Raw genomic sequence first — 16,313 nt, forward strand, 5'->3', positions numbered from 1 at the left:
CTGAGGAATTTTCCAGTTTGGCCTCGGTCACGAGTGGAGTGGTACCCTTAGGATGCCAATGTTTGCTTTTGCATTTCGTGGGAGGCGGCTGTTACTGCGTGGCAGGGTGGCTGCGAGAGTCTCCTAACTGGCCGCTGGGTCCCGCAGCTTGTCGCAGCTGAAGAAAATAGAACCAGTTACCAACCAAGCGGTCGGTACCCAACATTTGCTTTGCGCGTCGCTCTGCGTACGCCGAGGATTTAAACAGAGCATTTCTGTGGCAGAATATTGACGGTTGCGTTGGATTTTGGTATTTTTAATCGTTAATGATAAAATAGTTGGCCGTAGACTTGGGTGGCTAACACCAACTAGCTATATAACCCGAACTCGTGCGACGACAGCTGTCATTGGAGAAAGGAAAGTGATCCCCCCAAATGCGTGTGCCAGAGAAGAGTATTTCTTTTGGATTTGCGTCAGCTGCCTTTCCATCAAATGGGCAAAGTTGGGAATAACCCTACACCATTGGATTATCATGATATGCGCAATGCATTTTTGAGAACTGCGGTGTTGCTTCATTGGATAGAGGCTAGCTAGTTCAGTTAGCTTGCTAGCTTGCTAGCTGGTTGATTAAAGTGCGACGTTTCATCACCCAGTATTCTGGACATGAAGAGGATAATTCGTTATTCATAGGGCTGGAAGGTAAGCCAGAATCAGAAGTCTCAGTACCCCATGCAAGCCTGATTTGTTTTGGTGTTCCGCTTTATAAAGTGAGCTTGCACCGACATTAACGTTATCCATCTCCAGTTTGATGTTGGGGGGTTTGTCGCCGCCTTGGTTTCATGACTCAGACTATCGAGCGGAGCTGAACATTCTATAAAGTGGTATGTGTATGATGTACACATTCATCTCGAAACGCACGATTAACATTTCCTATACAGTTAACACGAGTGTGTGTCACGAAGCCCAATCTTGTAGTACGTCATGATATAATTTTCACTTTTTCTGTGAAATTGTTATGTTCCCAAACTCTGTGTTTCATTCAATAGACCAAGCCATTGTGTGTGTTGGGTATTCTCTTGTGCCCAAGTTTGCTAACGGATATAATTTGTATGTTTAACCTTAACGTTTGCCATCGTCTTTTGGCTACAGCATTAGACCCAAGCCTCGAGGAAACAAAAGGCCAAAGCTTCAGTGTTAGGTGTTTTTGGCGTAGGCGTTAGTTAGGATCTAGTACGATGAGTTGGCCAACTAATTGCATCCAGGGATGGGTTAACCTGTTAGCTAAGTGGATCACTTTTAAACTTGTCTTAATGTCTCTAATCTATCGAATGCCAGTTACATTTACCCGAGGAATCAGTTGTGTATGAATTAGTAGGATTTTGCCGTGAGTAGCTCACTCAGACGATCTCGCTTGGACTTTCGTCTATGGATGCCGAAGAAAATCGAGTTCAAAACAACAGGCTAGCAGCTATCGTTAGCTCTCTGCAACTGCTTTGTGCCCAGCTTGAGTTAACAAAAGCTAACGTTAGCATGGGTCCACTTGTGTCCCTGGTGGTCGTGACTGCCTCTTAGTCATTGGATCCTAAACTCTGAGGCGCGCACAATCAACATCAACATCAGCTGACGCGTGCCCGGCTGTTATTCTAGTGATGGGAATGTTCCTCACCCAAGCGATTTTATTGCACAACGACCGACAATGGTTCAAGTAACGTTTGAGATAGCAATTTCATTTTTAACGATATGACAGCAAATGTATAATTATTCCATCTGTCCGAGAGCATAAATGCTGTTGTACAGTAAACCCTTGTACCTGTACGTGTAGCAAAAGATTTGCCAGTATCAATCATGTATAAAGAGGGTCAATGCACCTCAAACGACAGTGGTTCAGGCATGCTTTGCCACAGTAGTGCAATATCCAGGCATTTTATTGTCTTTTTGCCGTAGTAAAATAAAAATGGCAAGCACTGTGAATTTCCTTGGACTTCTCATTAGATTTTCATTGAGTGTATATAATTTTTGGAAAAGGGTTTTAGCTTTACGCTAACCAGCAGGTCTTTTCACATATGGGGCGCATGAAAAAAAACAAACTTTGCTTTGCTGTAAACTTCCTGAGTAAAAACTGAATTAGTAAAATTCCGGTATGTGTTATTATGGTCGCTTGACTCCTTGTCCTATACAGCACTTACCTGATTCTCATCATCAAACGATGTGCAATGCTTCTAGACCTGACAAATGTAGCGCATCTCGTCAGCCACATAAATTATTACTTCTTAACAGCCTGAGATGATCGTTGCTCTGTTTGTCCTGTCCCAATACCTCGTATCCCTACATAATTTTCCCTTTAAGTCATTTCAGCTTATAAGACATTCAATACTGAGAATTCTCAAAACAATTGCATTGATGGAATGTTACTTTTAGAAATAAGATCTGCTTGGGTGCACAATAAATAAGGTTGATCTTTTTGAATAACCACAAATTATTGGTCACTACCATTAACAGATGACCGTGTAGGATATTACCTCAGGAAATTTGGGCTCCCTGGATTTTGATGAAAGCACAGGGAAATTTTAAGTCCTTTCTCTTGCCTGTGCCTCATTAAACTTCTATGGTCAATGTGAAATAAAATCAAAGCAATAATGGTGGTTGCGTTGTGGATTGCTATTTTTTTATCGTCTTTAGATGCATCAGCATGGATATATTCCCCCATATTTTTTTTTCTTCTTATTGAAATATACAGCTTCTAACATCAATTTTTGTGAATGATATTCTAGTACTTTTCTGTACCCTTTGTTGTGATTGTGCCCACAATCATGTTAAGCGTACCCTCCTACAATTAATAAGATCCCCACCTTCATTATTCTACGCAGAGACTGTGGTTTTGGTGTAGTCAAGGGGTCCTTCATAGAGATCTATTTATGTTTAACATCATGATAAAGAACCCTTGCAAAGCTTGCAAAGCACAAATTCTTCTGTGACTTAATGAAAACCAATTAAAATCAGATTGTCAGAACTTATGATTAGATGTACAAGGAGGCTTTTAACTGACAATTCAAAAAATGATAAAAATGTTACAGGCGCACTTGTATGCAAGAAGGAAAATACTTCACATCTCAAGAGCTTTAATTTTTTCCTTATTGTTGTGTGTGTGTGTGTGTGTGTGGGTGTGTGTGTGTGTGTGTGTTTGCAGTTTGCAGACCATTTTTTCTCTCATTTGATACATACATTACTGTGCAAAATTGTATTTAATGAAAAAAAAAAATCAGCTATGTATTGTATCCACAATGCATATCGTGCCCCCCCCCCCTTTTTTTTTATTTAGAGAAGAAATTACAATTTCTTTCTGTGTTGTATATACCCGATTGCTATACTTTGATTCTTTGATTGACCATATCACGGTATAATAAATAGAGCATTGTAAAATCTTAATTAGTGCGCTAAGGGGACCGGGCCCTTGCCCGATAAAGTATATGGATAGCGGGTCTGTAACAGAGCAGGGCTCGTCCTAGTGTATTTGCTGGATCCACATTTGTGATGTAATCAGAAGTGCTGCGAGAATACTGGCCAGGTCTAGCTTTCCTGTCACAAGCAGAAGCGCTTCCAGCATCCTCTCCACTGTTGCCAACTTCCCCCTGGCAGATATTATAACCTGTTTATTTTTTTATTTTTTATATATGTCTGTTCATTTATTTGACAAATCCACTATTCGACATCAGTTGAATGTACAGTTGTTAAATGAATTTGTTTACTTCAGCTGGGTTTTCAAAAGTATTCAAATAATTTTCATCCATCAGTTTCAATCATATACAAGAGGCTATTATAAGACAGTTGAAAACTAAAATTAAAACTCCATTCCAATGATAATTTCGGTCATTAAATGAATGTGCATTCTATAACAAGTGTAAAATATGAGATTAACAAGCAGCTCGGAAAACATGAATACAAAAGGTTAATGGGTTTTCTTTTTTGATTACACCTGCTTTAACTAAATAACGTAACTAAATAAGATTTAACAATATTTTTTGTGTGTTTGTGTGTGTGTGTGTGCGCGCATATATGTATATATTTATATACATATATATGTATACACATATGTATATATACATATATATAACATAGCAAAATAGGAAAGATAGGTAGTCATTGTTTCATAGCTTTTGCCTTCTGCCTCCATATTGGTTAATTTTGTTTAACGATTATTAGGACTTCTTGGTGTTACCTATGTAATAAAAGTACATCTAATAATTTACACAAAACTCTTTGATTACAAAGGCACACCGTAAAGTCTTGGTTAGTCTTTATTCACATCACAAATTCCCTGTCCAGTAAGTTCCTTGGCACTTCTCTTTGGAGACAGGTTTGAAAAAAATATATATTTAGTTTACTCCACCGATATGGTGAAAATTTTAATGCAAACATGCAAAACAAATACACATTCCGCTGAGTGTCAGTAAATAGTTACAATATGCAAATGTATATTCATAAGCTAAAGCTTCAGCAGGAATTGGATCTGAACAAATGACTGAAATATGTTGGAAGAGTGGGGTTCATTCATTCACTCATTCATTCAATGAGGTTGCAAAAACAACATTTCATGTAAACTTGCAATACCTTTTTTTACTTAAATTTGTTGCCCATCCGTAATGCAAGTTTCTGGGTGTTCTGTGGTAATCATGATACAGATCCCTTCTATCCAAGCTCGTTGTACACAGCTTAAATATATTTGTTGAATTGCTGTCGTGAATTCATTTGCACACCACTATGTCACAATTTTACGATGATACAAATGTATGTTCCCAGTTATCAGCACATTTGCTGACTTAACCTCATTGACAAACCGGAGAAAGATAATTATATGGACAGCTACATTCATTTGAAAAAAAAATATACATGTATAAAAAAAAGCATCACTTTTTAATTTGCTGCAACTTCATTCTGATATGATTATTGTGCAACTGATAGCAGCTGAAAAATGATGTCCAGAAGACAGTTTGTTAATACAGGGTCTTATTTTTCATTTACCATCAACAGGCTATCAGTTTGACTACTAAATATCAGCAATTACTGCATAAGGATTTTCATCAGGAACAACTCCTTTCACAATACTCAGAATATTCCATAGAACCATGCTAAAAAGCACTTATAAGTGTGATGTTTGTCTTGTTTTCGTTTTTTGTTACTGGCTTAACCATTTCCTTAAATCATATTTTACCTTAAGTTTAACAATAATATATATTTTTTTAACCTTTCTAGAATGTCAACAGAGGATAAGAGTGTGGAACCCTCCGACCAGGGACCCTCAACACCCTCCAGCAGTGCAGGGGCCACGGGGAGTCCTGCCCAAGCTGACAAGCGGCCACGTGGCAGGCCACGCAAAGATGCTGCTGCACCCCTTCCCCAGACGCAATCCCCCGCTGCATCTAAGAACCGAAAGAAGTAAGTCTTGATTTAAAGCAAAAAAGTTTCTGCATATATTTGTGCCAACAAGAACCTTTATTATTAAATGCAAATATCTGTATGGCAGACATGCATCTCCCCTGGTTGTTCTTGGATCTGATATATTCGGTGGATTCACTGATCGAAAAAATTGATAATGGTACTATTTGAGTCTTATTGTGAACTGGTACCACATCTGATTCTGTGCTAGTTTGGGGAATCGCATCTTATGCAAAGACAATAGCATAACAAGCACAGACACACACCACCAGGACTTCAGGTTGCAAGTTATAAAGACCATGTTAAAAAGAAATACTTAGACTGTACTTGCAAATGGAAAACATATCCAAAGAATAACTCAAAAGAAACTACAAAAAAACAAACAATGAAAGCTTTTCAGAACAACAAATGTTCTCATATAATGTACCATCAACTTGTTGAGCATGTTGGAGCTGCGAAGGTAAGCAGTGTAACATCTGCTGATGCTGCATTCACAGGTTTTCAGAAAAGTTGCTTTTAAAAAGTCATTTTTAGTTGATTTCTTACTGGGTTATGGCTTACTGTGTATGGTCATTATGTAAAATGTAGTTTGTTTGTTTGTTTGTTTGTTTGCTTTTTTCTTTATTTAACTGCACTGCTAAAATTGGTGTTGGTTATTTTTACTGCAATAATCACTGTTTTTTTAAACATCAAAAGGCTATATTTCACTAAAAGAAAGAAAATTTGAATTAGTTCAAATCATGGGATTTTGGAAATGAACAAATAAAACTACACTACATAGTAGAAAATGCAAAAAATGTTTAACTTCTCAGCCAGTTTGATTCCTGTCAGGATCTTGGTGGTCTGATCTCTTGTTAATTTATTTTCACACTCTTGGCAGTTTTAAATTAGAATTTTTTGTTTTTCAGTCGATCTTTCGACATTGACATTGACGTATCAATGTCTCCTTTTTAAAGTCAGTGGGTTTACTCTCTATGCCATGGGTCAATGGGTTTATCCTATACTCAACAGTAATGTTAAAATGAGCAAGAATTTCAAAATCAAATGCAGCAAATACATGTAAAAATATTTATATACCATGAGCTAAAAAGGGGACAAAAAATCAATTTTCGCAATATAGGATTAGTAGATTGAATTATGTAGGTATATGTACTGGATATAGATATAAACTAACAGTCACCAACAAATTGTGATTGGTTTTTAAACGAGCACAATTCAATAAATCAAGAACACAACTGCGATTGCTTTTATATCAACAGTTGTAAAGTAAAGCAGTGCCGTTTGAGTTTTTCTTGCATAGCTAATGACGAAGATGAACATAAAACCACACCATAACACTGATACATTGTGATACTCTCAAGTCAATTTAGTTAGTTCTTCACAGCACATCATGGTTGCATCTGACTTATCAACACTTAATGGACTATCTGCTTGCAGTTTCAAATGAGAATCAAAATGGCAGTGCAAAGGTAAAACCCTATTCTTTATTATTATTTATAATTATGTATGCATGTATGTATGTATAACTCACAAAACATGTGTCTGAAAATATTTTCGCTAGAAAGAAGAAACACAGTCGAGTAATCTTTCTTGATTTTACATAGAAACCAGTTTGCTGTTATCTGCTGGCTGATCTGTTAGAGCTCATGTATTTGTCACATGACTACCAGCTCCTTTAGCCACAGTCTGAGCTATTTTTCTTATGTTTCCATTAAATCCTTGTGTTGAAAAACCCAATTTTCAAACTATTTGAATAGCTTCATAGTTTTCTATTGTGAACAATAAAATAAAATAAGTGATCTTTAATCATTATCAATTGTTGTTCTGCAAAAAAAGTAAAATATGGAAGTACTGAAACATTCAGACCCAAATATAACATGAGGTTGTAGCAAGGGCTTTGCTTCAGTTGTTGTTTTATTGAGCATCCTGATGCTCCAACATCCCATTTATCTTGGCCCTGGATTTCTCCTTGCTGTATTAAGTTTAGTGCCAGTACTTTTAACATAGAATCATAATTTGAATAACTTTTTACATTGTTAAAATGTTAAAATGAAATGTTAAATTCAATTACTCTAGTTGTATGAATTCATATGATATTTGAAAGATGCTTCAGAAGTGTCCTACATATCAGTGGATCATTGAAACAAGAAAATTCTTCAACCCAACTGGGAAATGATATGTGATTACATTTAAAACATTTTTTTAAGAACTCAAGCAGATTTTTTCAGAAATGTTTTGGGTGACTAATAATGGGAATGTCAAACATGATTCAGGTTAAGTTCAGAATAATGATTTGAAAAGAAGATTATGTATCTCAAAACCTATTTCTAAAGGAAATAAGTGAACCACAATTTAGAGCTTCTTCAGTGTCTTTGCTTCAGGTATTTCTAATTAACTGAAATATTTTAGCATGTGATTACATGTCATCAAATCCTTACAAATTCATAAAACTTAAAAATGGGCGGGGCTTGGCATGAAGTATTTTGCAGCACTGCAGAAAGATATGAAGCTCAAATTATGAAGTTGTCAAAAGGATATTTACTAATTGAAAGTAATGTTTAAGTTGAAGAACATTTCAGGATGTTGCAAGGGTTAGGATGAGCCAACAAATTTTTACAGGAAGAAATTTGGATTTCTGTCATCCTTTTTTTTTTACATCTTGAGTATAAACAAACAAGTATATAGTTAGCACTGGGACACAAGATTAACATTTCTTAAAATGTATTTTTAATTTTATTTGGCCTTTAAAGCAGCGTATTTGTGACAATCCACCACTGAAATAAACAGATGATACCAGGCTAACATTTAGTAAGACTGACTACACATCCTTGTCTGAACATCGTATGGCATTCGTGCTATTTTTGATAACTTCACTTATGAAAGGCATACATATATTTGCCATGGTGACCATTACATGTACTAATTGAATATAAATTAATCAGTTATATGAGCCTTAAATATCTAGACTTATTACCATTTCATTTTGCTCCTTGAAGTAATGATTATATTGACATTATTGGTGCGCTCAATAACAAGATATAAAACAAGGGTTCTTGCAATATTAAACATTTTGCATATATTAAACTAGGAAGTTCTCATGTTAAAAACATTTTAAATCAGCGGTCACCTTAGACTGAATTCAAAATCTGTATCTTTTTCTATTCATCAATTTAGCTTTAGGGACAACTCGGCACAATCACTCACAAGTATATGGTAGACATTTCACATCTATTTTCATTGGCCTTTACCAGAACAAACAAGTAAGAGTGGAGAATTGCCTAGAAAATAGTTCAGCAGTGGTTTTGTTTACTGGATGGATAAAACTGTAAATTAAACAAGCACAAGTTGCTGTGTATATCTGGGTGGGAGGGTATTTGTATACCTGTGCAGCCCACCTAAGTCTGGTCTATGAGTGGGGATATGATGCCTTTGCTGAACTGCTAGTCTTCGAAGCCACTCAACATGATGTTTACTTGCTTTGTTTGTAGACATGCCCTTTATAGTGACGTATATGAAATACTATATTTTGTTATGTACTCCTGTTTTTCCCAAAGCAGCATCTAGTCAGGTTCATGAAGGCAGCATTGTGGGACAGATTATTCTCTCACAATGTGCATCAATAACAATGCAAAAGGGATGGACAGCAAAATGAAAAAATTAAAAGATGGACAGTTGTCTTCACACATCATGGAATCACACATATTTTGCCAGCTATGCATGGTTCTGTGTAAACAATATCCAGATGATGGGCCCATGTGTTTTCCTTGTGTAAAAGGGGGCTTTCGACACCAGGCAGGCATCTACATTAAACATCGTTGTGAATCACAAATCTCAATAGTACATGACATTAAATCCAATATTTGTGAATTGGATAAGATTTGCTCATGCTTTATGAGACATCATTAAGGAGCAACCTGATCAATGCCAGAAATTGGTTTTATCAATCACAAATTTTGGTGCAAAATAGAGGAGTCAGATTGTTACACCAACTGATGGCTCTTGTGTGCTATAATCCCAGTCTTCAAATGTGAAATCATAAAATCACATTTCAATCCTCTAATGGCAAAACAACTGATCAAACAAAGTATTGAACCAGTTTAAAATATGTTGACAGTTTCAAAAATAGCCCGCATCTATATAGGACTAGTGATCAACTGTTCCTAATCACATGGTTCTTTATTCTGTACATTATAGATATATACATCTATACATTAATTTATTTTAGGCATCCATTTTATTTATAAAGTGAATTTGAATTGCCAAGAGTTTTTACAGAGAATGTACCTTTGTAGAGCATAATGTTAAGAAATGTACCACAATTCTGCACTGATATCAAATACCATCCTGCTTTGACCCTGGTGTCTGTAGGTGTCAGACATCAAATGTTTTTCTTACCAGCAGACTTTATTAATTTTCAGTACAAGGGCTGGCTGACTATGGTAATTGCTCTTTCATCTCTGGCTTCCTCTCCAAGGTGCAACATAGAGTCCTGGGACAAACATTTGCTTGTTCACAGTTGTTGAGAACATACAGCCTGGGCACCCTGAAGGGTAGAGGAACAGCCTATTTGTTGCTATTTGTTTAGCTTGTGGAAACCTTCTCATCCATAATATTCAAAAAGACTTTGGCACCAAGGGATTGATAACCCAACAATGTTTACCCTGATCATGTCCCTGCCAAGTGAAAGGAGAAATCTTGCCTTCAAGTCAAATGCAGTCTGCCACTATCTTCAGAAAGAGGTGATGAAGAGCTATTTATTTTGTGTTGTAATCCATCAGCAGTTATACAATGAGCCAGATTATTTCTGACTGCCTTTTTGCCCTGACCCTATGGGTATGCTCTAACCAGACTAGTAAGGTGTGACCACTTGGCCCTGTGTTCAACCCTCACCACACTTTGGAGTTGCTTGTGGTTGGAAATCTTTCCTCTTCCTCCATGTTTTCTACCTTAGTGGAGGTGACCAAAATATTGTGGGTGTTGGACCAGGGTGCATTTCTGTGATATGGCTGCTATCACCATGAATCATACAATTTTTGTTGGTGAAGTAATGTGTTGTAGCACCCCACTGTTAACATACATCAGGTCCTTAAGCCTCTCTTTCTTCTAAGTCTCTTTGCTTCACAGATAGTGTTCATGTTCTTAGTAAGTGAGGTGAATTGGTCAGTTTTTTTTGTTTGGGGCTCTTTTTTTACAGTGTAGTTTACTCTTGTCCTTAGTTGAGGAGAAGTTTTTTTTTTTGGAGATTTGTGGGTATACGGAGTGGTTATACCTGCAACTGAGTTTCTCTCATGCAGTTTGGGGACCACTCGCAAGACCCTTGTGCCATTTACAAAGAAAACTAAGCTTTGGTCCTTCCTGGTTTTTGTCATTGCAGATAGGTGACTGGTAAAAGCTGGACATAAAGTTCACCATTGTATCATGAACCATTCTGGACGCTTTAGAGCAGTTCTTCCCTATGCGGCTCATGCCATAGGCCCTATCAAGGTAGCTTAAGCCTGGTAAGTAGCATTTTTCTAGGCAGTTGAAGCACTATCATGTGCCCAGAGTTGGGGACTTTGTCTGGTCGTCTTAAGACTGTGCCTTCAATGACTTCTGGTCACAAGCCACCCCTTGTGGCTTCCATGACACCTACTTAATGGATATGCATTTGTGTACTAATGAAGCTTACTGTGCTTTGAATAATTATTTTTAAGTGCAGTAAGTTCTTTTTTATAACTGTGGTTTGCCTACATTGCCAATCTAGAACTCTGCTGCTCCAATGGACATAACTTGTGCAACAGTGACAGCTGCTTCTGTGGGCATTTAGTGCCACCACCTTAACATCTAGGTTGTCCTCTCAAGCTGAAATCTTGCTTCCCTCAGCACTTTCTTCATTGTAGGTTGGTGAGCAAATTGTGCTCTTGCTTGTTCTGCCTCAGGTCTGACCTGGACCTATGGTTGCAGGACTTGCTGGTAATGTGAATGAATGGCTGCCTTTCTTTCCAATTTGATATTGTTGTTCAGGTAATCCTCCATGAAGTCAACTAAGATTCACCACACTAGATTTGTTATTGTAGCATTATTACACCCCTTGGTCCATTGTCTTCCGGTTATAAAAAGAAGACATCAAGTCAAACTCCATTTTCACAATGGACATAAGTGGGATATCAACCTTAAAGCGTCAGGAATTTAAAGATGAGGGAACTCAAAGATGAATTCAAATTTGGAAAAACAAAATTAACTGAAAAAAAGCACATTTATTTATTGAAAATCAAAAGGAACTTATGTGAGGGGGGAAAAAAAGTGAAAAATATAAGCATTGAAAGGCATGAAGCGTTAGCGTTAAGGGGAACTAATCAGCTGGTGACAATGTTTATATATAGTGGCAAAATTATCATTCGCTTGATAACTTGAGAGTAAAGCCCCAAAGGACATTAAGCGTTAAACCTCCTTTACAGTGTTGACAGGTTTTCAAAGAATATGTTGTACATCTCATCATCAAACTATTTTTGAATGGCCCATTGTGACTCACTCTAGTTTTCCTATGGCCAGAACTTGGTTTTACTTTTTGACTTTTTCTTTTACACAACATTTCCTGAAAGAAAGCTGTATTAATGAAATGCACGTGAGGGTGCAATACATCACTTCAGTGAATGTAAATGGAATAGCTAAACTACATTTTTGTCTTGGCCAGTTGATAACTAGCCTTAAGCAAGATCCTTTCAGCTGCATAAAAACAATGAATCCCACCATCACAGCAACTTTGACACATCTTTCAAATCACTGTAATGGACAATGGACATGTAAATTGATTCCATGCTAAATCATGAAGGCTAGGCCACTACAGTAGGAGCTAATTCATATTTGTATTCCATTTTCACTTAAATTGAAAGTGAAAGTTTAAAGATTGAAGATTTTAGATGCTTGGCTTTTGGCAAAGAAAAATATTTGATTATTTTATATACAGATATATATGAATTATGTACTGCATCCAAGAATTTCCTGATACATTTTATCTGTTTTGTAATAAGGTGAATAGTTGCTGTTCACCTGCTCTAAATTCTATTAAGAGCCTGTAATGTTACTCAGCAGAGGCCAAAGCTGCATAAGGTTTGCCTTAAAACGGCCGTGTAAGACCAATGTATTCTCTTCAAAACCTTTTTGTCTTATGAAATGGTCCTCTGTTATAGTCAATATTCATTTAAAGTAGTTATGTAAAGAGTTAAGACCAATTTTCACACCAAGACTGTTAAAAATTGCTCTCGTAAACCTGGTTGTTAGAGTTTACCAGGTTTATTCAAGCCCCATTTGCTTTTCAGTCATTCCAGAATATTAAGATCCTTGTCTGGTTTTCTCAGCAACACCTCCCTTGCTGGGTCTACTTACCACAGCATTATTTTCACCTTCTTTTTTCCCCTTTCTCCCTGTGATGGGACTTAGGGGGTTGATATGGTGCAGGGTATGTGGTTGAATAAGTCTTAAACATTTGTTGGTAAAATAACTATCTCAATGCTGACATTTGTGAAATATTATACTTTTTCATAACCTTCATTTTGTGTGTGGATCATAGTGATATATTTATTTTAATGTAATGTGGACATAAACATGGAACATGATCAAACATTTGAACTTGATGATTAAAATCATAACGCAGAACAAGTCCAGTGTTTAAACATCATCAGATCAGTAAGAACACAAAATTATAAATCCCAGGAACGGCACAGGGCCAAATCATAGAAATAATAGTATCTTTTTTTTGATAACTCTTCTGTTCTCTCATGCCTATCTAGTATAATGCAATGCAAACAATACCAAGTGTCAAAGACAAAATATGTCACAAGATGGCAAAATGGTGCTTTTTGCATACTCTTTTTCACTAAAAAGAATTATTTTATTGTATTTCGTTCTGATGTATAGTTTTTGAACATGTGGAATCCGAAGGAAAAAAAAAAGTCAGTCTTCTCAACTGCAGTCAGCACGTTTTTCTTAAATTTGTGGTATTGTCATTTAACTTCTTTTCGACTGCTGCCTTCAGGGGTCACCACAGTGAATAATCTGCTCTCATCTAACCCTATTCTCTGCATACTCTTCTCTCACACCAACCAACTTCATGTCTTCCTACCTGGCAGTTCCAACATGAGCATCCTTCTACCCCTATTTTCAATATATTTCCTCCTCATGTCCAAACCATTTAATTTCGGTTTCTCTGACGTTATCTCCACTACATCTAACGTATACTGTCCCTCTGGACTATTTCTTTGTCATTACTCCCAATCCTTGTTAATCCCAAAGAGAACCTCAACATTTTAATCTGTTCCACCCGCGGTTCTGCTTTCTGTCTTTTCCTCAATGCAACGGTCTCTAAATTATACAACATTGCCGGTCTCCCCATCGTCTTGTACACCTTTCCTTTCTATCTGGTTGAAACTCTTCTATTGCACATCTGACAGTTTTCTCCATCCATTACAATCCTGCCTAAACATGTTTCTTTACATCTTTTCCACACTCCATTGCTGTGTGCTCTTGACCCTAGGTTCCTAAAATCCTTCACCTTCCTTATCTCTACCCCCTGTAGCCTCATTGTTCAACTTGGGTTCCTCTCATTCACACACACATTCTGTCTTGCTGTGGCTAATCTTCACTCGTCTCCCTTCCAAGGCATACCTTCACCTCTCTAGATTTTCCTCCACCTGTTCCCTGCTCTCACAGATCACATTGTCATCTGCAAACACCACATTCCATGGTGATTCCTGTCTAACCTCATCTGTCAGCCTGTCCATCTCCATAGTAAAGAAAGCCAGAAGACAAACAAGATGTGGCTCAGGGCTGATCCCTGACGCAGTCCCACCTCCACCTTAAACTCTTCTGTCACACCTATGGCACACCCCAAAATTGTCTCACAGTTGTCATACATATCATGCACCACTCTAATATACTTCCCTGCCACTACAGATGCATACATTCATAGATTCATTTAGACACATATATTACATCTAACTCTTTAAAGGCACAATGCAACTTCTCTCTAACCTTCTTTGTATTACTCTGTCAACATTTGCAAAGCAAATACTGCGTCTTTAGTGGTGATTACACCAAAAGTAGATAATTGCATCAATTGAAAGAAAAAATCACTCCCTTTTATTTCTTAAACATCACAATCATTTTTTTAAACATTTTTTATCAGGAGTATAATGTTCCCTTATTTCTATGTGAAATTTTTAAATCGCTCCCTGATTTCATTGTCTGTATCATATCTTGGTTTGTAAGATGAAAAATTACACCAAAAGGCTGATCTTTGGCCTCCGCAATTTCTAAATGTACACTGAAACTCTTGGTTGACTCTCTTTGAATTATATTTTACAGGTAACTTTGAAGTAGTGGTTGTGTGGCACAAGCCTCATTCATCCACAGTACATTTATTTTGGAATACTTTCTTATCTTGACATGGATATAGTTTAGAGGGAGGGGTTTATTTGGCTGTAAGCCATTTGTGATTTTTCTCTCTACTGGCACCAGTATTACCCAAATCTACTCCCAGTCCCGCATTGCCTATCGTCTATCCCTGAGACACAGTGCTCCTATTTTAGCAATTTGTTCTTTCCATTTAGCATGCTAACAATTGATGTTGCTATTTAATTTGCTGCTATGTCAATTATACCCTCCAAGTGGCACTTCCAAGATTAGGTTAACTGAGCTCCTGCTGGAGTATGCTGACTCTGACAGATCTCTCCACACTTAATGTAAAAGAGGGTATGTGCTGAGCCTGCGCATCTCTATGAGTTGCACCCTGTCATGGCTGGAAATGTAGGTGTCTGATTTGCTGTCATGAAAGATTTAAAAAGTCTAAAAATATTGTCATGTATTTTTCTTGACATTTAAAGAGCTTTGAGTAGGTTGAAGTGGAAAAAAAATGTTACAATGGCACTGGAGGAATTGAGTGCTATCTCAACTTTTGGATCATTTAACAGGATAACACTCTTAATACTAGGCCATGCATTTTCTGTGCTCAATTTTGGCCTAATTTGTTAAATTTTGCAAAACTGACCAGAAAGTTTAATATGACGAAATATATTCTGTTAGGCTTTAGTGTTTATGATATTTTGCAGAGTCACTGTATACAGAACTTATCAACAGTACTTGATAGCCTTAGGTCATTGTAATGAGTTTCACCATCGGTAAGTTTTCTGAAATCCTTCAATTTGTCACATTTAGTTATACACAACCCAACATCGGGGAAATAGGTTAAAATACAGAGCACCAATCATTGAATAATTGTAAGCAGTGGGTAGCCACTAAATACCGCCTATGTAGCATTTTGGGGTTCAGTGTTTTGCTTAACAACACTTTGGCAGGCTAGGTGGAACTCAGTGACGGAACCAGGCACCAAGATGATCACTCTTACAACTTGAGCCATGCCACTTAAATTCACCAGAAAGCAGTTTAAAAGTTGACCATTATTTCTCGTGAAACACTTGCATTGATCCGAATTAATTTCATTCAGTTACACAATTGTTAATGTAGTTTACTACAGCCTTATGCCAGCTTTAACATAATACCAACTACAATAATGAAAGCGACTAGAAGTGGGCATTTCCAAAGCATATCTAAAGTATAGAGAATTGATTCATTATGAAGCTGTGGCAGGACAAAATTATGAGGTCTTTTTTGTGAAACACTACAATTAGAAAAGTCAGCGCATACCAATGCACTTTTAATTATATAATATATATAAACCAAATGGTATGTATATATATATATATGAATATATATTGCCCTGTAGCAGTTTGTTCTTTAAACCATATTAGTTTCCTCCCAGTAATAATAAAAGCTGGGGGAATCACCTGAATTGTTCAGCTAAGCATCTAAGTGCCTGACCAAAGGATATTAGAGGCAGCTTTTATGGAGTTCACTTGCTGTGATCA

General features: G+C 36.9%; 1 protein-coding gene across 3 annotated transcripts in view; it reads left to right on the forward strand.

Moving 5' to 3' along the window:
• The first annotated feature begins 371 nt into the window (after window positions 1-371).
• The window catches only part of kmt2cb (lysine (K)-specific methyltransferase 2Cb), a 71,186-nt gene continuing 55,244 nt past the window's right edge, over window positions 372-16,313 (forward strand). For all 3 annotated transcript variants that reach the window (XM_086171884.1, XM_086171886.1, XM_086171887.1), the window contains exons 1-2: window positions 372-678; window positions 5,230-5,412. In XM_086171884.1, coding sequence (XP_086028010.1) covers window positions 5,231-5,412 — 182 coding nt within the window. In that variant the 5' untranslated portion in view covers window positions 372-678; window position 5,230. The remainder of the gene's footprint in view (window positions 679-5,229; window positions 5,413-16,313) is intronic.

The sequence above is a fragment of the Fistularia commersonii genome, chromosome 25, assembly GCF_037954325.1.
Source record: "Fistularia commersonii isolate RoL2024-O1a breed Wild chromosome 25, RoL_Fcom_v1.0, whole genome shotgun sequence".
Taxonomy (NCBI): Eukaryota; Metazoa; Chordata; class Actinopteri; order Syngnathiformes; family Fistulariidae; genus Fistularia; species Fistularia commersonii.